The sequence below is a fragment of the Rhinolophus ferrumequinum genome, chromosome 9 (genome assembly GCF_004115265.2).
Source record: "Rhinolophus ferrumequinum isolate MPI-CBG mRhiFer1 chromosome 9, mRhiFer1_v1.p, whole genome shotgun sequence".
NCBI lineage: Eukaryota > Metazoa > Chordata > Mammalia > Chiroptera > Rhinolophidae > Rhinolophus > Rhinolophus ferrumequinum.
In genome coordinates this window covers 16,293,339-16,319,834 of record NC_046292.1, presented here as the reverse complement: position 1 = coordinate 16,319,834, position 26,496 = coordinate 16,293,339, and the positions used below count along the sequence as shown (strand labels likewise).

Below are 26,496 nucleotides of genomic sequence, written 5' to 3'. Positions count from 1 at the left end.
TGGGTTTCTTGTTCGTTTTTGCTTAATTTGGTGATTCATCATGTTTTAATAAACATGCTGTGTGGAACCACCTAAAACAGGTGACCGTAGTAAAAAATTGTAAAGGTGCACAAATTCTCCTCCATATAAATATCACCACCAACATTTGCATGTAGTAAATTAAGATAAACAGTACGTCAGGTTTTTAAAATGCTTGCAGGAGCATTTCCTTTTCATCTTCCCAGGTTAATTCAAGTGCTAGTATCTATATTGGAAACTGATTCTTCTGAAGGGTTCAGATGGCCCCGACATTACAAAGGCTGCTTCCCAGGGGTCTGATAGGAAAGATATCACCCAGGAATGTTCCTCCTTCAACCAGGCCCTAAATATGGCCAAGCTCTGGGCCCAGCATGGAGTAGACGCATCCAGTAGATGGCAGTGTTTCACAGGATAAGGCCTGGTGAGGCCCGCTGACCAGGAGGAACTGAGAAAACCAGCTCCTGGACCTTCCCTTACAAATGAACCTAGCCCTCCCTGAGGAAAAAGAGAGCAGACTTCCTGTGTGGGTCCCATCAGCCCTGCCCAGGGTACCCAGGGGAATTGGAGATCCTGGATCGACAGAACATGAAGGGCTCTTAATCCATAATCTTGTCCGGTGCTACCCGAGGTGTGTCCAAGGATCAATAGCATCATGGGAACTCGTTAAACATGCAGATTCTTAGGCCCCAACCATCTGGCAACCCTATCCACAGCAGACATTGGGCAATGTCTGAAGATGTCATAACCTGGAAGGTATTCTATTAACATCCATTGGGTAGAAATCAAGAATTCTGCAAAGCATCTGACAGTGCACGGAACACAGGTTAAATATTAATAGTGCTCAGGTCAAGAAAGGGCTCTAGACTGGCCCTTTCTAGACTGACCCTGGAATACTTCAATTAGAAACTTGGGGGGGAAAGGAGGCAGCAATCTGTGTTTTAACAAGCCTTCCTGTGATGCCAATGCATTTGGAAGTTCCAGAAGCACCTAGGATCTCCAACTTCCTCATTTTAAGAATAGGGAAATTGAGGCCACACAGAGGAGGGTGGGTAACTTATCACACAGCCAGGCAGTGGCAGAAGCAACACTAGAACCCAGATTCCCAGGGTTCTTTCCACCTTAGCCTTCAAATAGCTTCTTTCTTGTCTTCATTCATTCATTCGTTCATGCATACATGCATGCATGCATTCAGACTGTCATTACACACTTTGGGCTGCAATGGAGGGCCAGGCTTTGGGGCAGCTCACCCTTCTTCATGGTAGGACTTCCTTAAAGCCAGGGATCCAGGATTCAGTATTATGGAAGCATGTGCTGGATTTTTGCCAGCTCACCCCTGGTGTTCTCCAGTTCCGGAGCAGACAAAAATCTGATGTGGATTGCAGATGACCTCCGTTCCCCAGCTACCTCTTGTCTCCTTTTTTTCTTTCTTGGCACTACGGGCTCTCTGTCCCATTCCTTGCTGTCAACAACTTGTTCTTGGGAGAGGCACAAGAGGGAAAACTATCACTATGCCGTCCCCAAGGGCCTAATTGTCTAATTAAAGGCGCCCTCAGAATGGGGTTTGCTCTAAAAGGACCTGGGCCAGTCTAGAGCCCTTTCTCGACCTGAGCACTATTAATATTTAATAGTGTTCCGTGTTCCGTGCACTGTCGGATGCTTTGCAGAATTCTTGACTTCTACCCAATGGATGTTAATAGAATACCTTCCAAGTTATGACATCTTCAGACATTGCCAAATGTCTGCTGTGGGTAGGGTTGCCAGATAAAATATAAAATGTCCCGGGGTGTGTCCTTAAATTTAATCTCAGTTAAATTTCAATCTCAGATAAACAACAAATAAGTTTTTAGGATATTATATGCGTGTCTCAAATATCTCCATCCTACATTTTTACTTGCTGAATCTGGCAACTCTATTGTGGGGGCAAAATCTTCCTTCTTCTTCTTTTTTTAATTTTTCTTAAGGAGGGCACAGCTCACAGTGGCCTATGCGGGGATCGAACCGACAACATTGGTGTTGTTAGCACTGTGCTCTAACCAACTGAGCTAAACAGCCAACCCAAAGTCCCGCTTCTTGAGACTCACTGACCCAGATCTTTTGGGTTGTGGAGTGTGGGATCAATGAATGCAAAGATCTGATGAGGTAATCAAAGGCCATTAGCCTAGGAGGGCAGTAACTTTATCATACTCATTTTTGTATTCCCAGTAAAAAAAAAAAAAAAAAGTAGATTCTCATTAAATATCCTACTTGATAACAGGTGTGAAAACACTTTGAACTGTGTCAGGTACGATACCTGAGTATTCACTGAGCCCAGGACTCGGCATTAGGGACCCACACTCCCTGCCCTCAGGGAGCTGATGGTCCAGCAAACATAAACTGAAAATGGTGTTTCGTTTGACCCACATACCATTTTTTAAAGGTTGGACTTTGTGGTCTACATTTTAAAATTGGAAGCCATTAGGTAAAAGTCAGGATTTCTAGTATTTCTTGGGAAATGTGGCACATCTTCCAAATGCTTGGCACATCTGGCATTGGGCCTGCACTCCCAATGGCAAGGCTTGGCTACAGCTGAGAGATGCCCCTTTGGCTGGGTCATGTGTTCCCCCAGTCCCCACAGTTCCCACCACTCCTTAGTGCCCCATGCCAGCATCCTTCCCCTATTTATGTCACCTGCCCAGCACCTGTAGGCATTTGGGTTTCAAAGCTCTGGTCTGGTGGGGAAGAGCATTGGAATAGAATGTCCTTTCATATGATCTATGGATGGCTGGTGTATTATCCCCATTTTACTGATGAAGAAATTAAGGTTTAGGGAACTTAAGTGAATTGCTCAAGGGCATTACAAACAGGCTGGATTAGAACCCAAGTCCCTTGACTCCAGGGCCTCTACCCAAGCCCCACTCTCAGAGTTCCTTATGAGAAACAGCTCAACTGCAGGGGCAAGAACCTGGTGGCAGTGGAGACCCAGAGGGGAAGTGGTGACGGGGACGGAAGGCCAGACCTCCCCACGCTCACCCATCTGTGATGTGAGAAAGAGCAAGAGCCACAGAAAGCTGGTTTGGGGACAACAGCTAACAGGAGCTCTGATTGGGACCCAGAGCCAGGTCTTAGACACACAACCACCAGGATTCCTCACCGCCCCACAGAACAGAAGGGAGCTCAGCCACAGACCACTGTAAGTAGAGTTTTCATTGTTTAATTTTGGGCTTCTTCCTCATTCCAGAAAACCTGTGTTCTTTCCTTCCTCCTTGCCTCCTGAGATGTAAGAAGCTGGGTGGGCCTGCCTGGGGTGGGGGATTGATGTCATCTGAAGACTCCTAAGGTTTCTGAAGACCAGCCGCAGGAAGACTTAGAGCTGGTGTGGTCTTTGCCCTTGGACATGACAAGAATTGTGTCCACCAAGATCAGAACAGAAGGTGATAATCACTAACACAGATGCCAGGCACTGGCACTGCCAGGCACTGCTCTCCGGGCTTTGCGTGGTTTAATTTACTGAATCCTCACAACAACTGTATACAGTAAGTACTATTATTATTCTCCCCTTACAGAGGGTGATAAGCAACTTTCCTGAAGTCACACGGGCATGACATGACAGTGCTGCGCTTGAACTTAGGTGCTGTGGCTCCACGGCCCACTCTTTAACCACTGGACACTCCTGCCTTACAAGGTGCAGGCTTACGTAGCAGATGGTGGGACAGGAAAGAATCCCAAAATACTAGGGCTAGAAGAGGACTTAGAGATCGTCTGGTGAGGCCAAGTGTCCTTGTTTTATAGATGGGGAAACAGAGGCACAGAAAGAAACAGCTTGCCCGGTTGGGGCCGTTCAGAAGTGCAGCGTAGTCCAGTACACACAAGACCCAGGAGGCCAGGGATCCGCGTCTGTGGGGGTTCCACTCAGCGGAACAGTGGTGTTTATGAGTGTGCGCTGGGACCAGTGCCCCCGGGGTGAATCCCAGCCCTGACTCTGAAACTCTATGGCCTCAGGCAAATCAGTCCACTTCTCTCCCACTTAGCTTCTTCTTCTGAGAAGTTCAGCCTGAGACCGTCACTCGCAGGCTCGTGGTGCGGGTGGGTTGGATGGTGCTCGGGCCGGGATGAGGACCTGCCCTGGGCTCGGGATGTCTGTAGTGGAGGTTTTGCTCTTCACCCCATCTGTTCTTGCTGTGGATTAGAAATGAGGAGAAATGAGACTGTGGCTGTTTTTGTTTTTCCTTGAATGGGTAACATGTAGATACCTTGAGGGCATGGAGGGCAGGACTGAGGAGAGGAGGGGCTAGGGAGGAATTTGGGGGGCCCTGGGAGGTGGTGCCCGCATGATCTCGGCCTCAGCTCTGTAACCATCTTGCGGCTCTCCTGAAGGTGGCCTCTAGCCTTCCTTGGGCCCCAGCATCAATTTCTACCAATAAAGTGCATCCTTTACCCTTTGGCCTGGTAAGGCCATTAAGGTGGGTAAGATAGGCAAACTGGCAGCCCAGCTTGGCTGAGCACAGCCCTCCAGTACCAGTCTCTTTTCCTCCCTCCTCATCTTGTACCTGTTCATCTTACCGCCTGATCTCAGATGTGCACCAAATGTTCTTTTCTGCATTCTTATTACAGCACATTCAAGGAGCCCTCATCCTACCAGGCTGGTCAGTAAGTGAATCTCAGTGTGTATTGAGCTTCCCTGGCCCCTTCCAGCATCAAACACTGACTCAAAGGGTCACAAACAGAGCGTACAGTGCTGGAGGCCCCCTGGCCTTTGTGTCACCCTGGCTCCTCCTATGATAGATGCTCATTGGACAAGGGGCTTGGTCCCCTGAAGTCCAACCCTGTACACTTCCCTGGCATGCCTGGAGTCTAGATTCTCTGCCAAGACTCAAATCCACTGTGACTTAGATTCAACCTCCAGGGTGTGCCACCAGGCAACTTCCCCCAGAGGTGCTGCCATCTCCCCAAGGCACTTCCAGGAAACAGAGCCCAGGTCCCCAACACTCCAGGGACCCATGACCTCTAGTCCCTCTCCCATCTGGAGCCACTTCTCCTCTCTCCCTGCTTTTGGATCACAGATGCAGGCTCTTCTCTCCACACCCACCTGGGACACCAGCTTGATCTTCACGCTGAGCTCAGGTTTTCACAAAGGACAGGAAGAAAAGCTGTCTTCAGATGGCTTCTGCTTTCTACACCACCCCTGCAAAAAGTCCCTGAGCCAGGAGATACCAAGAGTGCTATTTGAAGGCAGACTGGCAGCCCTATCTTCCAGAGAAGGAAAACCAAGGCTCAAAGGCAATGGTGACTTGCGCAAGGTCCCATGGCCAAGAAATAGTGACACTAGTGGTGAGTCCAGCTCTGTGGGCTCCAAAGCTTGTGCTATTTATCAATCGTTGAATCCTGTGGAAGATCTAAGTTCCCTCACCGATTAGTCAGGTGACCTTGGGTGAGTCACATCACCTTTCTATACCTCAGTTTCTCCAACTCTAAAAATGAAGCTATAACAGCGTTACCAACCTGCCTCAAACGGTTGCTTCTTTATTTTCTTAAGTAAACATTTATCAAACACTCACTACACGCTAGAGTTCTACTAGCACTGAGACCTTACCTAGTTCAGTTCTCACAATGGCCAATGAGGGAGATGTTATCACCACCCCCATTGGAAAAGTGACAAATTGAAACTCACACAAGCTTAAGACCTTGCAAAAGGTCACACAGCTGGTGGTACATGGTACAAGCCAAGACTCAAGCCCAGGTGTGCCTGAATCTAGAACCATGCTATATTGTGAGACTCAAATAGCAGAACAGGTGTGACGGGTGTGGAAAGTGTCTTGTATGTGCTAAGGTGCAATGCAGCCTCTAGGAACAGTCAGCCCTCTCCCGGCATAGCTCAGGGACAGATAAACCACTCCCTCGTCCCTCTGTCTTCTGGGAGAGGAAGGGTCCGTAGAGCATGAGATATGTCCTTCCGCCACCCCCATGCCATGAAGACCCCACTTGCCAAAGACAGAAAATGGCAGAACAAGGGCAGATCAATGGGGTAGATCAGAAGGGAAAGAGCCCCCAGTATCATTAGAGCCAGGCATGGGAGGGATCCCTGAAAATGGAGAGGATGTTGGTGAGATTTTGAGGCAGAAGTAGGTTGGGTTTAGTGTGCTGTGGGTTTTGCTGTTCTCTCCTCCTTGACCTGCTCCCACCCCTACTGGGGAGGCCCCCAATCTTCCACTCACATTACAAGTTAGAGGCATCCCCTTTCACCAAAGCCCCCTCCTCTTCTCCCTGGGGGTTGGGGCCACCCCAAAGTTCCTCTTTGAGAACCACAGCTGTGTTCACTGTGTTGTCTCTGTCAGAATTCAATGAGTCCATCTTCTGTGCATCTCCATGGATCTCTTTGGGTCCTGGGGAATCTGATGGAGCTGAAGACAGGGATGGGAGTCTGCGGAGAACCAAGTGGGAACAAGATGCTTCTCTAGTCCTCACACCAGGCCCATCTTAATAATACTTGACAGATGAGGCCACTGAGGCTTAGACAAGCAGGTAAAAGGCAGAGACAAGAGTCAAGTTCAGGTCTGTCTTTCCATTACTTTGCACCAGCTTTCCCAACGGAGAGGAAGGTATTCCAGAAGGTTCACAAGAAGATCATGGCACCTGCTTCCATTTTTAAAAAAAATTAGTAAATAATTATTTTACTATTTAAAAGATATTTTTCGCAGTGTGAGAGTTTCTTAGGGTAAATGGAAGAATCAAAACACAGCAGTTAGGGTATTATGCTAAGTGAAATAAGTCAGACAAAGATAAACACTATATGATTTCACTTATATGTGTAATCTGAAAAAAAAACAAAGCAAATAAATAAAAAGAAACAGACCCATGGATATAGAGAACAAGCTCATGGTTGCGAAAGGGGAAGAGAGATAAGGGATGGGTGAAATAAAAATATGTATATTTATGTTAAGGGAAAAAAATTATGTATTTTAAAAAGCTATTGCAATGAGCTATTGCATGCCGACTTAAGATTAGTAATCCATTAAACTCTATGTATTAAACGCCTGCTGTGTACAAAGGTGGGATGATGGGTTCTGAGGGCATGGAGATGACAAGTCCCCCACCTGAGAAGGAGAAAAAACCAAACCCACAAAGCAGCAGTTAGTGGTGATCAAAGCAAGGATGATCTCATGACTCCCAACCACGGAAGTGGCTTTGGTTGATATATGATCTTATTCGTAATCTTATATTATTTAATTTATATCCTTAATGAACCAATAATGAAAGACAGGAAGCAAAAGGAACTCCGTCACACCCCCCCATTTACTCCTCACAACAGTCCTGAGTGAAGATACTTGCATTATTTCCATTTTACAGATGAGGACACTGAGGCTTGGGGGAGGTGAGTAATTTGCCCATGAGACCACAGATTTAACAAGGGGCAGGATCAGAACTCACAACTGTGACTCAGGGCTGCCTCTTCAACCTGTCTCTACCTATGTCTTTCTTATTCTCAGTTGCTCCTTCCCTGTTACCAACCTCTTCACAGAAGTAGGAGATAGAAATCCAGGTTACCTTGCAAGTTAGTGTACTGAAGGGATCAATACTGCTGGGTCTGATACCAAATCCCAGGCCAGAAATGGTCACATGCTTTTCTCTTCCCAGCCCCAGGACCAAAAGCCAAACAGACCCACAAATGCACATGAATTCATTCAATTATAAAGGGGTAGAAGGAGCGTGCCTGAGCACCATCACCTCCTCAGATGCCCACCCGTCTCGGGCCTCTCCTCATCTCTCCATGGCTTGAGTGCCCACACCAGGTTTAATCACCAGCTTCCATCCAACTGTCTCTGTGACCGTCCAGCCACTTTATCACCACTCACAGATCTTAGTGGCCCGAAGCCCCATGAGTCAGCCTCTGTGCTGGTGACAGTTTTCCTCCATTATAAATTGGGAGGAATACCAGTCCCCTTGTTGGCTTGTCGTGAAGAATATACGAGTTATCGTGTAAAGTGCGGAAAGTAGTGCCTGGATGCAGTATATGGTAAGCTCTCCCTCAGTGTTACTTGCTATTGTTCTCACCATCACCAGTGTGTTTCAAGAGCTGAGCCTCTAGGGTTCTTCACGTCATTGCCCCATCACTCCCACCTCTGCTCCCGGAACAAGCTGAATTCCACCCCTTACCCCCACTGCTGCAACCCTAGAAACAACCAGAATCAAGGTTAGGGCAAGAACCCCACCCTTTGGGATCTGGCCTCGCCAGGAAGAGTAGACCCACCTGGAGGGAAACCACAGGTGGTTCAGAATATCAGTCACATGGTTAACCCTTTCCTACTCTCTGCTATCTAGAGAAGCCACTGTGAAAAGTACTTGTTATTCAAAGGCCTCTCTGTCTCCCTGGTTATAATGCCTTGCTTGTCCTACAGAGAGCACTTCGTGGGCGGAAGGGGTGCCCACCAATTCCATGTGTAATTTTGACAATTGTAACACGTTCCCTAAATCCACCAGGACCACACAACTCCCAACGGCTGACAACCAAGCTTTAAGCGGTAGCAAGCTACCCCAAGGGTGAGGGCCATCTAGACACGGCTGTCGGTCATTTACACTTTAATATGACTGAGTTTACAAACTTTTCTGTAACAGGTTTTCTTTGAAAGAGGGATATAGGCCTTTTTGTTCCTATTACAAAGGTGAAAATAAAGTGCTGAGAATCAGAGGGCCCTGCCACCTACAAGTCACGTGACTTTGGGCAAATCCATCCATCTGAGACTCAGTTTTCTCATCTATAAGATAGTGAAAATAAGACAATCTACCTGCAAGGGCAGTTTGGAGGATAAAGGAGACAATGCAGGTTATAAGCCTCTTAGAATGCCTGCCACAAAGGAAGACTAGGGGACAGTGACAAACGCATTTTCTTCATATGCTTTAACCACAGTGACACACAGCAACAGGTTGAGTGCAGAAACAGATGAGAATCCAGCTGCCTGACAATTAAGAGATTTGACCCCAAAAAAGTTATTTTCATTAAAAATATGGTATTTCTATTAACATGTAATAGGCTTATTAAAGCTTTTTTTAAGTTGTGAGTTTTATTTTCTAACACAGTAAAAACTGATGGGTGTAACCTACATCCACGAAAGCTCTTTAAGCTTTCAAGATGGTAGAGAGGCTCTGAGAGCACAAAGTTTGACAACTGCTGTCTCAGATTTTCCTGAGCTGGCTTTCTCACGCCAGTTCTTTTGCAACCTGAGAAGACCCCACTCCCGCCCTGTATGGTTAATTGCACAACTTCCAAGTTGGAAGCACTTTGAAATCTCATCAAAAACCCCCTCTGCTGCAGAAGGACATACTGAGAAGGGGACTCTTTTTGTCTGAGATTACCCAGCTGTCAGTTCCACCCCAAACTGGAACCAGAATCCAGACTTCCGTCTCCTTGGTCCAGGGCTCTTGTCACTACTGCAGGCTGACAGGTTTTGATGTCTTTACCCCAGCCTGGCTAATAATCGATCAGGCTCCCCAGCATATTCAGCTTCCTGTTCATTCAACTCTAAAATCCTGAAAGGAAACAGGATCTTCTCCCCCTGCTCTCCTAACACTCTCTTCCCTCCTGCCTCTCACCTCCCTCCTGGACGCCCCCAACAGCCCAAAGCACAACAGAGATGACCTTGTCACTGTCATTCATTGCCAACTAGCAAAAAGTTGGGAAAGTGAGGAGAAAGCTATAATATGTATACATTATATCGTGTATGTGTGTGTCTGTGTATGTATACTGCCCTCAAGAGCTTATTGCATGGCGGGTACTGTAGTAAGCATGGTGCTATTCAATTAATTCTCGTGCCTCACCACCATCAATGAGATAAGTAGTGTTTGTTATTCCTATTTACAGATGAGGAAACTGAGGGAAAAAAGTGAGTGACTTTATCCCAGGGCACAGAGCTAACACTTGGCTGAGCCAGGACTAGAACTCAGGTCTGTCGGACTCCCAAGTCTACCGGCCTGCCTGGTACTTCCTTGTAGGTGGGAAGGTCAGGACTCCACCAGGCTGGTGGGGACAGGACGAAAATCTAGTCCAGCTAATGACAGTGATGGAGGCGTTACTGAGTGAAATTGATCAGAAGAGAGGCAAAGCCAAAAAGAGAGAGAAAAGAGATGTGATTTACCCTTGGGACTAAAGACAAAAGGTTGTCTGGATCCCTCATCCTCAAGTCCTGCCACTTGCTGTGGAATTTGGGCCAAGGGACTTGCCCTCTCTGAACCTGTTTGCTCAAGGAACATTACCTGCCTCAGATAATAGCCGTGAGCCTTCCCCCACTGTGCAAACTGGCAAGTGTGACATACATGCAGGCCTTATTAGCACATTCTCTAAAAGGGAAGTTGCATAGCGTATAAGGTAGTTGAAAAGAGGAAGGAGATATTTGAAATGACAACAAAACTGTCCTGTGAGCAGATTTCAGATCAGTCAGTTAATGTACCAAGTCTTTGTTTGGAGGTGGGGAGAGAAGAATATAGAACAACAGGACGGGGTCCTGGTCTTCAGAGGAGCAGAGCACACGTTCCCGGTGCCCCCAGCAAGTTTCTTCATCTTGGGGGCCCCAGTTTCCTCATCTATAAAAGATGGAAAATAATAATACAGTCTCACTGGCTTGTTTCTTTTTTTTAATGTTATTTAATTTTTTATTAAATTGGGGAACGTTGGGGAACAGTGTGTTTTTCCCAGGGCCCATCAGCTCCAAGTCGTTGTCCTTCAATCTAGTTGTGGAGGGCGCAGCTCAGCTCCAAGTCCAGTGGCCGTTTTTAATCTTAGTTGCAGGGGGCGCAGCCCACCATCCCATGTGGGAATTGAACTGGCAACCTTGTTGTTGAGAGCTCGCGCTCTAACCAACTGAGCCATCCGGCTGCTCCCCTCCTGGCTTGTTTTGAGGCTTGAATGAGATAACATGTAGTACAACGCCAAGCACTCATCGTCATTTTCCTCCAATCTTCTTTTCACGTGGCCATATTGGGGTGAGACAGAGTAAGTGACTTCTCCAGAGAACGAGGGCCAGAGCCAGGACTCACACCCTAAGTACCTGCTTCCTATCTCGGGACCCTTTTCTTTCCACACATCATGTGCACATTCTATAGTTCAATCAGACAGCCAAGCGACTGCTTAATTTGTTTTAGGTAATTATTTAATGTGCACATCAAGAATGCAGGGATTAGCTTCCTTAGTCACAGATGAAGAAACTGAGGCTCAGAGAGTTTGAGTAATTTGCCCCAGGGTCACACAGCCTACCAATAGCAGGACTGGGATTTGAATTCAGCAACATTTCATTCCAAAGCCTTGGCACCTAACCTTTCTACAATGGAAAGAGGCCTCAGAGACCATTTAACCCAATTCCTCCTGGAAGGGAGGCTGGAGATGATACAGACAGATAAGGACAGAAGGTTCAGGGAGAATGCGTATCCAGATAGCAGGTGGTGATCCCACAGACCTTTGGGTCGGGGGATGAATGCTAAGGGGACAGCAGGCTTGGGATGGAATCCTTCAGCTCCACAGGGCAAACTCATGGGGGCTGGGTTTGACTGGCAACCAAACAGACATTTGAGAGAGGAATTATAGAGGAGAAGTTAGTGACGATCTTTTGCCCCAATTTTATAAATTTTTTCCTGAAAGGACTGGAGGTGGCCTGTATTATGAATTAGGGCAATTGAAATAAAAGCAAAGCATTAAAAACCACTAAAAGGAGCAATAAATGAATCAGGAACCAACCTTGAATGACCTAGGCTTGCAGGCCAGCATTGCATTTAGCTCTGAGTTTTCTGGCAGCCGAGGGAAAAGGAAATACAGAATCCTGTCTAAAGAAACCTGCTTTTTTTCCCCAATACCTAGATATTTGTTCTTTCATTCATTCAATAAGTCAATTTTAAAATATTTAAGTGCCTACTTTATGCCAGCCAGGCCCTGTGCTCAAGTGCTGGACATCCTAGAAGGGTATATTAAAGAAATGGATTTGGGAAAAAACCCTTTGGCAGCTCTTTGCATCGCTCCCTTCTGACAGTTTTCATATTTTGCCTGGTATCAATAAACTTCTGCAACTTACATCACCAGAGAGATTTTAAGTTCCTTCCCCCAAGTGGTGTCCCACATCCCCTGCCAAATCCATTTTAGAAATGACTGTCCTGGTGATGTGTTTACAAGGTCAAAGAGCCTGGACAATTGCCAAACTTCTAGTTCACTTTCTGCTTTAGACCTGCTGTTATGGTTCCCTTCTCTTTCTGCAAGTCTGTTCCCTGGGTCAAGAGCTCACGGTCAGGGTTAGGGTGAATGAAGACAAACTGATGGGTACGGTCTTCCATGGGCTTGGGAATGAATGGGGAGTGGTGCCTCGGGGACCATCTAATTGCCTCACTTTTTGGGCTGAGTTGCATCTCCATAAGGGCTGCTTTGCTTAGCTCACGGCCCTCGTAAAAAGTTCTCCATCGAGAATCTACTGTGGGCTATTTTTCATGTGAAGGGCAATAGACTACAAAGATGTGTTCAGGGCCGGCCCGGTGGCTCAGGCGGTTGGAGCTCCATGCTCCTAACTCCGAAGGCTGCCAGTTCAATTCGCACATGGGCCAGTGGGCTCTCAATCACAAGGTTGCCAGTTCAACTCCTCGAGTCCCACAAGGGATGGTGGGCTCTGCCCCCTGCAACTAAGATTGAACACGGCACCTTGAGCTGAGCTGCCGCTGAGCTCCCCGATGGCTCAATTGGTTGGAGCGCATCCTCTCAACCATACAGTTGCCGGTTCGACTCCCGCAAGGGATGGTGGGCTGTGCCCCCTGCAACTAGTACCAGCAACTGGACCTGGAGCTGAGCTGCGCCCTCCACAACTAAGACTGAAAGGACAACAATTTGACTTGGGAAAAAAAAAAGAAGTCCTGGAAGTACACACTGTTCCCCAATAAAGTCCTGTTCCCCTTACCCAATTAAAAAAAAAAAAAAGATGTGTTTAGTCCCTGACCCAGACTCTGTCTAGTCTCAAAATTAGAAACGCACAGTCCAAGAAGCAACATGAGGAATGGAGAGGAATGAACACAAATAATAGAAGATACACAGTGATCCATGCATTAGGACTCAATGAGTTTCATCCACCTGGAGGGGTAAGAAGAAACCAGGGAATGCTTCCTGAGGGAGGTGGCTTTTGATATAGGACCTGAAAAACTAGGTAAGATTTGGGCAAAGGAACATAGCCTATAATCCCAAACTCCAGAAAACTTCCTTGCAATTGCAACCAAATCCTACCAAGCACAGAGGGGGACGAAGAAAAGAAGTGTAGAAGGAAGTCCCCATGACACCCTTCCCATGGCTAGACATAGCACCAAGAGTCCAGCCTGTTAGGAAGCAGGTCAAGAAGGTCCCCTTGGTCTATTAGTGATGGATTGTTCATACAGGTCAAACAGGTTTTTAAAAATGTGATGGCTTGGCCTTCATGGTGGTAAAGTGTCCGCTGAGAATGAGTAGAGATCTTTCTATCTGCCTCAGCTCTCATATGAAAGTCGGGCAAGGCTCAAGCACAGAAAGAACCCTGTAAACTAACTCTACTGAGAAGTTCCTGCCTTTCATTAGACATGCACTGTATGTCAGGCACAGCACCAGAAATCCAGTAAACTTCTATCATTTAATCTGCGCAACAATGTGATATGGGTAGTATTTCTCCCAGTTTACAGATGAATGAAACAGGCTCAGAGAGGTGAAGAAACTTCTCCAACGTCACACAGCGCATAAGGTACAGACCTGGATTTGAATCCAAAGAGGTCTGGTGGCAAAGCTTGTGCCACTGGGATCCAACATGGTGACTTTCCTGGAGGAGACCTAAGAAATCACCCAGTCAACCCACCTGCTTTAAAGATGAGAAAAGAAAGACCCAGAAAGGAGAAGGGACTTGCCCAAAGTCACTCAGTAGCAGAACAGGGACTGACAAACAGGCCTCCACACTCTCAGTGGTAGATAAAAATGATGGCCTCCGATCTCAGCTTCTCACTGCAGCTGTAGGAGTTATGCTCCTTCTCGCCTCACATGGTGCCCCCACCCCCAACCCATGCTTTTAGATTTTAAACACAGCAGTAACAGAGGAGCCACCTGTGAGGGTGACATTCTTTTACTTCACACTTTCACTTCAGGGCAGAAAAAGCCCCAGGCATAGCTTTTCCCAAGCAGTTTCCACAGCCCTGCAAGTTCCCTTCCCAGATACTCAGCCTGAGTCAGGGCCACAGGCTGTGGGCCCTGGACACCCAGGGCATCATAGGCATGCTCTCTGGGGAAAGTGTCAGGTGAGGCTTTGGCATTTTTCTTAGGTGGGGAAAGCACTTGGTTGGTTGGTTGGTTCTCTTTTAATCTTACATTTGTATGGTGTCAGGTCACAAAATGTGTTTGCATACCTCAGTGGCTCTTACTAGTTGGAACTCCACTGACATACTGAAAAAAAATAGGAACGCTTTCCACATAATAAGTGCACAGAAATAAAGTCTTGCACACGCTTTCAAAGGATTGCTACCCTATTACAGCCTACCCTTGGACCCGGTTAAAAAGCCATGGTGGAGATCAGCAGCGGATTTGGTTTTCCCAAGAAGAATGGGACAGGTATTTTCATTGTCATTTCACAAACAAGAACAGGGGCTCAGAAAGTTGAAGGGACTTGCCCAAAGTCACATGACCAGCCATGGGAGAGGTGGAACTACAGCCACCGTGGAGTGCAGTGAACAGCGTCTCTCTCTGTGCTGGGCATTAAGACAAGACTTTGCCCTGGATGAAGGTCCCATCTAGCAGCCAGATGTTCTGACTCCAAAAGGATTTCTGTCTGTCCAGAGGGAAGGCAGACCGGAGGGTGGTTTTCCTGTTGCTCTGTGCGTCCTGCTGTTGGCAAATGGTGCCTAGTTAGGACCTCCATGCAATTGTCTGCATTTTCTGCCCTGACCTAATGTGGACACTAACCACAGGCTGGTGGCCACCTCAGGCCTGGATGCAGCACAGATGTGGTCACCCCCACCCCAGGCATCTCTCTTCTAGGCTGGACTCTGCATGGGGTAAGCTATTCTCTAATGGGAGGGGGCTATTTTGTAAGGGAAATATGAGAAGGGAGTTGGGCGGCAGCAGGTGGGATGGGAGGAAGTTTCCAGAAGCTGCCGAGTGAGGATGTGGGAACTGAGAAAGGCTTACACTTTCAGTCACTCATTCGTGACCAGGGCTGAGAACTCAGGCTAGTATCATTTCCTGTCTCAGCTCAGGTGTGAATTTGGCAAAACTCAGCAAAGGCCCTATGTCTCAGGGAAATACCCCTTTCAGCTTCTCTAGGTGGGGTCATCTTGGTGCTTACAGCACAAGAGTTTTGTCTTGTGACTTTGGGAATGTGGAATCTAGTTCCTGCTCTGCCACTAATTTGTTGGGTGAGTGACCTTAGGCAAATGACATTCCTATCCTTGGACTGTTTTCTCAATGGTAAAATGATGGAGCTGGATTAAATAAGAGATTTTTCAACCTGTTTCTTGGAACCTGATGGACCTGGGCTGCCTTGAAGAGAGGGCATAGGTGACATGGACTCAGATTTTACCTGACTTATGAATAGGGGTTCTATCGATTGTAAAAAGTGTTCTGCTCTCTTAAATTTTTTTAAAATACTGGATTATAATAAAGGCTGCCATTTATTGAGCTGTTATGATGCACCAGACATATTATTCTTAACGCTGTGGAGTAGGTAAATTATCCCCATTTGAAGATGCTCTTAATAACAATAATAAGCACTTCTATATATTATATTAAGTTACTTAAATCCTCCTAAAAACCCATTTTACAGATGAGAAATGGGAAAATCGAGTCATGTCTTGCACAAGGCCCTCCCGGCTGGGATTTGAACCTACACAGTGTGCTCACCTCCCTCACATTATTACTTTGGTTTTACTCCATTTGAGACACCACCTTTCCACCCGAATGGGTCTCATTCATTATGCAGTTTTTGAGCACCTGCTATACAGCAGTCATTGTGCAAGACACTGAAGACCCAGAAATAACAAAGGCTCAGTCCCTGACCCTGAGCCCAGAAGGAAGGTGAGTCAGGGAAAGGAACCCTGGGGCAAAGGTACAAGAAAGCAGAACTACTTGGGGAATAGTGAGGCTTCCAGTTGAGCCAAACTGGGGCTGCCTGCAGTGGCTGCTGAGGAATTTGTCCTGACTGACAGCTCACTGGGGTGGGCTAGCTCTGTCCCAGAAAGATATAACATGAGCCACATGTCATTTAAGATTTTCTAGTAGCCACATTAAATAAATAAATATATTTTTTAAAAACAGGCAAAAATAAATGTTTATTTAGCCCAGCATACCCAAAATATTATCATTTCAACTTGCAATCCATATTAAAAAGTACCAACGAAGCTATTTTACATGCTTTTTCCATACTGTCTTTGAAATCTGGTGTGTATTTTACACTGAAGGCACATCAGTTCAGACGGGCCACATTTACAGTGCGGGTATAGACAACACTGGAGTCGGCTCCCAGTTCCCACACTTTAAGTTATTTACTCAGTTATTTAGTTATTTATTTAGTTACATACTAGGTCATCCTGGGCAAGTTCCAAACTAGGAATAACTACCCCCAGTGTCAAGATCTCTTCTAAATATATTTTATATATTAATTCACTTAATCCTCATGACATGAATTATCCATAAAGGTGGGTTACCATAATTTCCTTATCATTTTACAGATAAGGAAACTGAGCACAGGGAGTCAGAGAGTTCATCTGTCCTAAGCCCTTTTCTTCTATAAAATGAGCATAAACACGCCCTCCCTGGAGGTCCTTGTGAGGAGAGATTTGAAAATGCTGGGAAGGTCTCCTTACCCAGACCCACCAAGATGCCACTGCTCGGGAAGCCACAGACCTCTCTTGATCCCACTTCCTCTCCTTGAGAACTCTGGGCGAACAAGAAGTAGGGGGAGGAGAGTGAGGCACTCACTGTGGGTGCAAAATTTAAATGGGTGCCAAAAAATTATAACAAATCCTGTTCCGAGTGTAAATGAAATATTTAAGCTTTATAAAATAAGATTGCATTTTAATACACCTACTTTTCAATTTTTCAATAGTAACTACTACCGTGTTTTCATGTTTAATATTTTGAAAAAAATAGCCACTAAAGAATACATGGAAATAGCTACACAGAAGTGCGCATTTTTCCATTTGCCTCAGACAAGGCACTGCTTTCTAACCTAGTTGGGGGACGGGGTGGAGGGTTGGGGGGGTGGGTATCCTGCCCTCCTTCCTACTTCTCCAGAGCCTCTGCCACTGCCTGTAAGTTCTCTTCTCTTTATTTACTTCATAAATCCTCTAAATTCTCCTAAGGGATTAGACTTTGGGCTTAATATTGTGCTTTTAAGATTCATCCTTGTCGATACACATAGATTTAGTTCATTTTTACTGCTACCTGTATTTCTTTGGATATACTATAATTTATCCATTTTCCAGTTGATGGACATTTTTTTTCTTTCTATTTCAAAAACGCTGAAATGAATATTCTTGTGCATGCCTCCTCAGCCTTGCGTGTAAGGGTGCCTCGGGAGCACGTTCCCAGGAGTGGAATTGGTGCATCCAAGACCACGACACACTTTCAGTGTCACTAGATTTTGCCAAACTGCTCTCCAAAGTGTTTGTGCCAACTTATACTCCTGTCATGAGCTGAAAGTTCTCGTTGCTCCATACCTTCTCCAACACTCAATGCTGTCAGATTTAATTTTTGCCAATCGGATGGGAATGAAACTGGCATTTCTACAGATTCTGTGAAGGTTAAAAGTTAGACATCTTTTCAAAGGATTATTGACCATGTCTCTTTTGTGACTGATATTTTTCTTATTTGTGGGTTCTCTCCTTTTTTCTTAGTAGTCTTGCCTAAGGTTTGTCCATCTTATTACCTTTTAAAAAACTAGCTTCGTTCTTTGTCAATTCTTTCTGTTCTTTATTATTTTCCTGTGTCATTAATTTCTGCTCTTATTATTTCTGTCTTCTCCTTTTTTTTTTTTTTTTTTTTTAAAGATTTTATTAGGGAAGGAAAACAGGACTTTATTGGGGAACAGTGTGTACTTCTGGGACTTTTTTCCAAGTCAAGTTGTTGTCCTTTCAGTCTTAGTTGTGGAGGGCGCAGCTCAGCTCCAGGTCCAGTTGCCGTTGTTAATTGCAGGGGGCACAGCCCACCATCCCTTGCATGAGTCGAGGAGTCGAACAGGCAACCTTATGTTTGAGAGCCCGCGCTCCAACCAACTGAGCCGTCTGGCACTGGCCTATGTGGGAATCGAACCGGCAGCCTTCAGCATTAGGAGCACCAAACTCCAAATGCCTGAGCCACCGGGCCGCCCCTGTCTTCTGCTTTTTTTGCATTTATTCTGTTCGTTTTCTAATTTCATGAGTTGCATATTTAGCTCATTAGTGTTTTTTCTTTTCTAATATAAACATGTAGGGCTATACACTTCCCTTTCAGTACCACTCAGATTCATCCCACGAATTTTAATATATTACAATTCTAAGTATGTTTTCTAATTTCCTTTGTGATTTTTTTTGACCCAGGAATTATTCAGAAGTCTGTTTTTAAAGCTTCATACCTATGAAGTTTGTTAGTTATATTTTTTAAGTTCTTGATTTCTAAGTAAATTGTACTGTGGTCAGGAAACATGGTTTGTCTCTTACAGATTATTTTAAATTTTTTGAAATTTGCTTTCCACCTAAGACTTCACTTTAGGTAAATGACATTATCTTAGACATTTGGTAAATGTTCACATTTGCTTGAAAACAATGTGTATTCTCCAATTATTGGATGCTGAGTTCCATATATGCCTATTAGATCAAGCTTGTTAATTGTGTGTTCAAATCTTATACATCCTATTAGTTAGTATATTGTCTGCTTAACCTGTCAACTTCTGAGAAAGGAATGCTAAAATCACTCACTATTCAATTTTACTTCAATTCAATTCCACAAATATTTACTGAGTAGCTATTGTCTATCTGATACTATTCTAAGTGCTTTATCAAAATAGTCAGCTCCTTGACCTCATGGAACTTAAACTCTAATGGAATAAACAGACAATAAATAATAAAGCATAATAAATAGGTAAGTTATATAGGGTAAATGATATGTTAGAAGGTGATGAGTGGTATGGAAAAAAAAGAAAATAGAGCAGAGTGAGGGGGACCAGAACACCAGTGAGAAAGGATGAGTTACAATATTAAATGATGTGGTAGGGTAGATTGAAAAGGTAAAATTTGAGTCACAAGTTGAAGAAGGTGAAAGACTGAGCCAAGTAGATATCTAGGGAAAGAGTGTTCAGGCAGAGGGAACAGCCAGTGCAAAGGCTCTGCGGCAGGAGATTGAGCCCATCAGGAAGCCAGTGTGGCTGAAGTTGGTCAACCGAGGGAAGCATGATAGTGGGAGGTGAGACACGTCGTGGGGCCAGAACTCGTAAAGTCTTCTAGGCCATTTTAAGTAGTCTGGATTTTATACTGGTTGGAATGAGACTTATGCAGGGTTGAGATTGTCGTATGAGCTGACATATTTTAAAAGGATTGCTCTGGCTGTTATGTTGAAATTAGACTAGAGATGTGTCTGTTTAAAATCAGGGAACCCAGTTAATATGGCAGTAAACCAGGTAAGACATGACACCTGATATTTGTTTGTTTGTTTGTTTGTTTGTTTGTTTGTTTGTTTGTTTTAAGTGGGCGCTGTATCATAGGATGGCCCATGCAGGGATCGAACCAGCAACCTTGGTGTTATTAGCACCATGCTCTAACCAACTGAGCTAGTCAGACACCCGGTACCTGATTTTTAAAAGCCTAAATTAAATTAATGCCTTTATCACCTCCTAAATAAAGTTTCAACTCTCTCTGTTCTTGTGTTACTGTCATTCACAGTAACACAATGGCTTCTGCTACTGTCATTCACAATTTTACTTCTACTTCATTCTTATATTCTCCAAATCAGTTTTTTTATTATTATTATTGCTTTGCACATACATTTTTTAAAAATTTACTTATACATTTCTCAACTTATTTGTTCACTATTTCTTCCTGCCTTTCTGTTCTTCCCTCTATGAGGAATTTCCTTCTTCTGACGACATGTTCTTTAGATGTTCCTTCAGCGAAGGATCGTTAGTGGACAATTCTATTTGTATTTTTTATTTTGAGTGATAGTTTAGCTTTTTCACCTCTATCTTCTGGCTACTATTTTTGCTAGTGGGAAATCTGCTTTTTAAATTGAATTATGGTTCCTTTGCAGGTATTGTGTCTTTTCTTTCTGATCGTTTTTAATGTTTTCTCTGTCTTTGGTGTTCTGGAGTTTTATTATGATATTCGTGGATGTGGAATTTGTTTTAAAAATTCTACTTGGAGTTTGCTGTGATTGCTGAATCTGAGGAGTCGTGTCCAGCAGAATTCTGGACAACTCTCCACCATCATCTTTGAATACTGCCTCCCCAATGCCCACCACCAATTCTATTCTTTTCCTTCTGAAACTCCAATTAGATATATTTAAAACTTTTCCTTCAATACTTCATGTCTCTTAACCTCTGTTTCATATTTCCCATCTCTTTATCTCCTTGTGCTGCATTTTGAGAAATTTCTTCAGATCTACCTTCTAGATCAATGTTTTTCAGAGTCCATTGTGTTCTTTAACCTGCCTTTAAAGGTTTCTTTCTTCAATTTTATTTTTCACTTCCAGAAATTCCACTTGATTCTTTTTCAAATCTTCCCGATCTCTCATTATGTACTTATGTTTTTGATTCTTGTTGTTTAATCATATTAAACATATTTTTGTAATGTATACCCAAGAGTTATATGAAGTTCCTGGAAGTCTAATTCTATTGTCTAACATGTGTGCTAACTCTTGTTCGTGTTTCCTTATGCATTTTGTAATGTAGCCTTGTGGGCTCAAATTCCATGGACCTTTATATGTGGGAATCTTATGTGACCTGGATGGAAAGTATATCCCTCTAGAGAAATTTCAAATTTGCATTCTAATAATATTTAATAATACCCCATACAATATTTGGGTGCCGTGGTTTATTTTTTCCTCCGTATTTAGGATATAATTATACTAAAAAATGATTTATTACCTGACATTCGAATTTATCTGGACTCCTATATTTTATTTGGCAATCCTACTGATGTGAAACCAAAGTTTTGTCTCCCACCCCTAAATAGTTGTTTAAACTTCAGCATCTTACTTCTAAAACTGGCAAACTAAGCACAGATGCAAAAAACCCCTTCACCTTGTCACCCTGGATTCCATTTTTTCTTGGTTTTGATTTCCCCTCGATTTTTGACCGTTGGAGATTATCCTTACTTTCAAAGGGAAGTCTTAGGATTAGCTTTTTTGAAAACAAAAGACCAAAAAGCTCACAGGCCACTTCTGCTTCTTGAATTCCCACATACCTTTCCTAAGGCAACCTAGTGCAGGCCTAGCAGGAAGGGAGAAGGGGCAAAATACGGAGGAACAAAATACAAATTGCTATTTCAACACGTGATCCATCTACACCGGTAAAGAGTTTGACTAGTCAGTGATTGTGTGAGGTCATTATTGTGCTCATTGAAAAAGAATCATTTCGGATAAATATATGGTGATGGAAGGAGAACTGACTCCGGGTGGTGAACACACAATGGGATGTATAGATGATGTAATGCAGAATTGTACACCTGAAATCTATGTAATTTTACTAACAATTGTCACCCCAATAAATTAAAACAAAACAAAACAAACAAACAAAAAAAACATATGGCTCTGAAAAAAAAAAAAAAGACTCATTTCTTCTTCTCATTGTATCACAGTAAAGACTTCTTGGCAAGTCCAGCAGAAGCACCTCACCCCATGGAGAGATGCCCGGTGATGGAAGCAGCCAATGGCTCCAAGGATGGCTTGGATTTCAACCCCATGAAGGATTACATGATCCTGAGCAGTCACCAAAGGATAGCTGTCGCGGCATTGTGTACCCTCCTGGGCCTCCTAAGTGCCCTGGAGAACCTGGCTGTGCTCTACCTAATCCTGTCCTCCCACCGGCTCCGCAGGAAGCCCTCGTATCTGTTCATTGGCAGCTTGGCGGGGGCTGACTTCCTGGCCAGTGTGGTCTTTGCCTGCAACTTTGTAAATTTCCACGTCTTCCATGGCGTGGATTCCAAGGCTGTGTTTCTGCTGAAGATCGGCAGCGTGACCATGACCTTCACAGCGTCTGTAGGCAGCCTGCTGCTGACCGCCATTGACCGCTACCTCTGTCTGCGCTACCCACCTGCATACAAAGCCTTGCTCACCCGTGGGAGGGCACTGGTGACCCTGGCCATCATGTGGGTCCTCTCGGCCTTAGTCTCCTACCTGCCCCTCATGGGATGGACTTGCTGTCCCAGTCCCTGCTCTGAGCTTTTCCCCCTGATTCCCAATGACTATCTGCTGGGCTGGCTCCTGTTCATCGCCTTCCTCTTCTCTGGCATCCTCTACACCTATGGCCATGTCCTCTGGAAGGCCCATCAGCATGTCGTCAGCTTGGCTGAGCACCAGGGCAGGCAGGTGCCAGGAATGGCCCGGATGAGGCTGGATGTGAGGTTGGCCAAGACCCTCGGGGTGGTGCTGGCTGTGCTGCTCATATGCTGGTTCCCAGTACTAGCCCTCATGGCCTACAGCCTGGCCACCGCTCTAAGCGACAAGGTCAAGAAGGTCTTCGCCTTTTGCTCCTTGCTCTGTCTTGTCAACTCCATGGTCAACCCCCTCATCTATGCCCTGCGGAGTGGGGAGATCCGCTCCTCTGCCCACCACTGCCTGGCCCTCTGGAAGAAGCACCTGAGGGGCCTTGGGCCTGAAGGAAAAGAAGACGTCCCGAGGTCCTCAGTCTCTGAGACAGAGGCTGACGTGAAAATCACCCAGTGGCTGAGTCCAGAGGTCTATACTGTTGACACGAACTCTTTCACGGTTTTGAACAAGCCAAGTCAGAAATCATCTCACACGCTGGAGGAGAGAGAGCAGTCTTGACCTTCTCATCTTACTTGATCCAGCCCCGAGGGTCTGGGCACTTACGCCTTGTCTCGGATGAGTGCTGGCACTGACCCCTGGAGGGCAGTCTGGCCATGCGTATCTGCACGCCGTCTGTTGGATAGCTAGGCCCTGCAAGGAGTGGCAAGGTGGGCAGAAGGCAAGAGGCCTGGGCCAGGCTCAGTACAGGTCAGGTCAGGAAAACCTTCTCAACAAGATGGCTCAGCGCCTGCATCCTTCAGAGACCGCAGGAGCCAGCGGGAGCCTTCAGGCTCAGCATTGAGGGACTCGGAGGAAATCTGGGAAGAAGAATGGATTCTCCTCCTGGGATCTCAGAGTATTAGACGGATGGCCAGCCAGCCCTTGCTCCTGCTTAGTTGGTGGGGCCTCCTTCGTTCTGGAGCATGACAGGCCCCACTTTAGGCAACCCTTTCCCACTGAGGACGAAGAAGTGTAGTGCGATGAGGATCCAGGTGATTGATCTGCCTCTTTCAGAGGTAACTGACAAGCCTCCAGTTCAGGGCACCTTGTTACTAGGGCAATGGCCCTTCTTGACATCCTGATTATCCCCACTCACAGACACTGTGGCATCTTAGGTCTCTGGGGAACACAGAGGAAGCTGGGATCACTTGAGACACGGAATCTTCAGAGAATCTTACTGACCCTATGAAGTTCTATTTGGTGGTACGACTGGAAGCAGGCAGTTTCGTAGTCTAACCCAATCCCAAGAAAAAGGAAGATATTCACAAATATTTTATAAATCTCCAAATTGTTCCCACTCACCCTCAGTTCAGCCCCCTTTGTCTCTTTTACACCTCTATAACAAATAATAGGCACAGCAAGTAGGAGGAGGGGGAAATTCCTTTCTTATGTGCCACGCACAGGGCTGACATCCCACAGTCCATTATCTCCAGCAAGAACACAGCCCCGTGCCTTTGAAGATCCCAGGGCACCACATTTTACATATATGAGGGCTGGGTTCCTCCAAGAGGGGCTTAAAACAGTAAGCAAGAGAAATTGTTGGTCGTGGGAGGATTACAAGGAATTGTAATGCAATTATTTGGGATCACAGACAGAATAAAAGGAAAGATACTAATTAAGCATGTCTTTATTTAATACTTTAAAGGCACGGTGTCCACCCACTCATCCACCTATCTTACAAATACACGCCAGGGTCCGTGGTATGTCCTGGATGTCCAGCCATAAATGTGACTCTGCCCCTGTCTACTGGGGCTTACATTCTTCATTCTGGTGGAAAGATAACCAATAAATAAATAAAGAAGATAATTACGGATGGTACAATGAAGGAAATCATTAGGGTCATGTGATAGGGATTGAAGCAACTTTAGGTAGAGTAGATCTACTGTGTGCTCTGCTCATAAATGCCGGCTGACTTTTATTGAGTCTTTACTATGTGCCAGACACTGGGCTAAGTACTTTTAAATGAAGTATTTCACTCGGTCTTCACAAAAACCTGATGAAGGGGATTTGGTATCCTCATTTTACAGATAAGGAAACCTCTAGGAGGCAAAATCACTTGCCTGAGGTCGTACTGCTAATATGTACCCAAAGCTGGGGTTTCCAAGCCAGGTCTGTGTGATTCCAAAGCATGCCCTCTTGACCACTAACCTCTTCACCTAGTTCAGTCAATTTCATCTTGATTAGGAGTAATAGTAGACTCCTGTAACCTTAAGAAGACAGATTACTGCAACCTTAACTCATCATTATTTCTCAGTGTACTTCTTTTTATGACCTGTATTAGTTTCCTGCAACAATTTCCCACAAACTGGGTGCCTTAAAACAACAGAAAGTTATTCTTCACAGTTCTGAAAGCTAGAAGTCCAAAATCAAGGTTTTGGCAGGGCCATGCTCCCTGCAGAGGTTCAAGGGGAGGATATTTCTTTGCCTTTTCCAACTTCTGGTAGCTCCTAGTGTTCCTTGGTTTGTGGCAACAGAACTCCAATCTCTGCTTTTATCTTCACATGTTCCCCTCCCACCCACCCCCTCCACACACTTTGTCTCTTGGTATCTTAAGGACACCAATCATTAAACTAAGGCACACCCTAAACCAGTATTATCTCATCTTAATTTAACAAATTATATCTGCAAAGACTCTATTTCCAGGGGTGGCCAGTTAGCTCAGTTGGTTGGAGTGCGGTGCTCTTGACAGCAGGGTTGCCGATTCAATCCCCGTGTGGGCCATTGTGAGCTGTGCCCTCCACAACTAGATTGAAACAACTACTTGACTTGGAGCTGATGGGTCCTGCAAAAACACACTTAAATAAATAAAAGTTTAAAAAACAAAAAAGACTCTATTTCCAAATAAGGCAACACTCACAGGTTCTGAGTGGACATGAAATTTTGGGGGACATTATTGAACCCAGTTGAAATGGCATGATTTTTTAAAGGTTAATTTGTCATTCCGTAAAGTTAGGCCATGCCTTTCTTTATTCATTGGCGGGGTCTTTTCTCATTGTAGCAAAGAATGCTCAAGAGCCTGGCATAAATTGATACTCAGTAAATATTTTCTTAATAAAACTAGAGTTTAAAAATCATTGAGGGGCGGCCAGATGGCTCAGTTGGTTAGAGCGCGAGCTTTCAACAAGGTCGCCAGTTCAATTCCCGCATAGGATGGTGGGCTGCACCCTCCTGCAACTAAAGATTGAAAACGGCAACTGGACTTGGAGCTGAGCTGCGCCCTCCACAACTAGATTGAAGGACAACGACTTGGAGCTGATGGGCCCTGGAGAAACACACTGTTCCCCAATAAAATTTATATATATATATAAATCATTGAATTAAATGCACTTCCACACTTTCTACCTCTCTCCTTTCACAATCACATTCTATTTCAGCTTTAAGAACTGAAGTTCATAGAGGAGGAGCGCCGGGGTAGAAAGGGACCCTGGATATCACTGAGAACTGCCCGCATGGTTTAGGTGAGGAAACGGGCCCAGACAGTGGACAAGACTTGCCCAAGGAGACCCCACAAAGTGGCATCCAGTGGAAGAAACCCAGGTTTCCCAATTCCCAATATTGTCCACTCTATCACAGTGCCTCTTACCTGTCCCTGCAGATTTACATTTTGGTTAGGAAGATGTTGACCTTTAATAAATAGACAGCCAGCTATTTCTCCAGCAAAATGGGTTTATTCAGGAACAGCAAAGAACTGCAGCTCGGGACATGGAGTCTAACCGTAAACCACACTCGAGTGCAGAGAAACAAGAGGACTGCTCTTTTATGGACTTGGGAGGGGCTGCTATAAATGAAGAGTCCATTGAAGGAAACTCAGAGTTTGAAATATAGTGACTTTTCACTGCCTGAGTTATGGCAGTTTCCCGTTGGCTGAGCCGTTACCAGGCAAGGAGGAATCTTTTCTTTCTCCTGCTGCGGTAGTAATGTAGTATCGGTTCCTGTCAGAGATGCAAGATATGTCTCTTCCTATTCGGGTTAACAGTATGCATTGAGAGACGTGTGTGAGAGTTCTCTCTTCTAGCCTCACGACTAAAAGACGTGTCTGTTTA

General features: G+C 45.1%; 1 protein-coding gene across 1 annotated transcript; it reads left to right on the top strand.

The window, feature by feature from the left end:
• The first annotated feature begins 3,037 nt into the window (after nucleotides 1–3,037).
• CNR2 (cannabinoid receptor 2) lies at nucleotides 3,038–24,166 on the top strand. The gene is made up of 2 exons (XM_033114884.1): nucleotides 3,038–3,187; nucleotides 21,784–24,166. The coding sequence occupies exon 2, from the start codon at nucleotides 21,824–21,826 to the stop codon at nucleotides 22,970–22,972; it is 1,149 nt and encodes a 382-aa protein (XP_032970775.1). The 5' UTR covers nucleotides 3,038–3,187; nucleotides 21,784–21,823; the 3' UTR covers nucleotides 22,973–24,166.
• Nucleotides 24,167–26,496: the final 2,330 nt, after the last annotated feature.

What these genes read in the sequence shown, in the direction of transcription:
- CNR2 (XM_033114884.1), top strand. Translation starts at nt 21,824, where the DNA reads ATGGAGAGATGCCCGGTGATGGAAGCAGCCAATGGCTCCAAGGATGGC.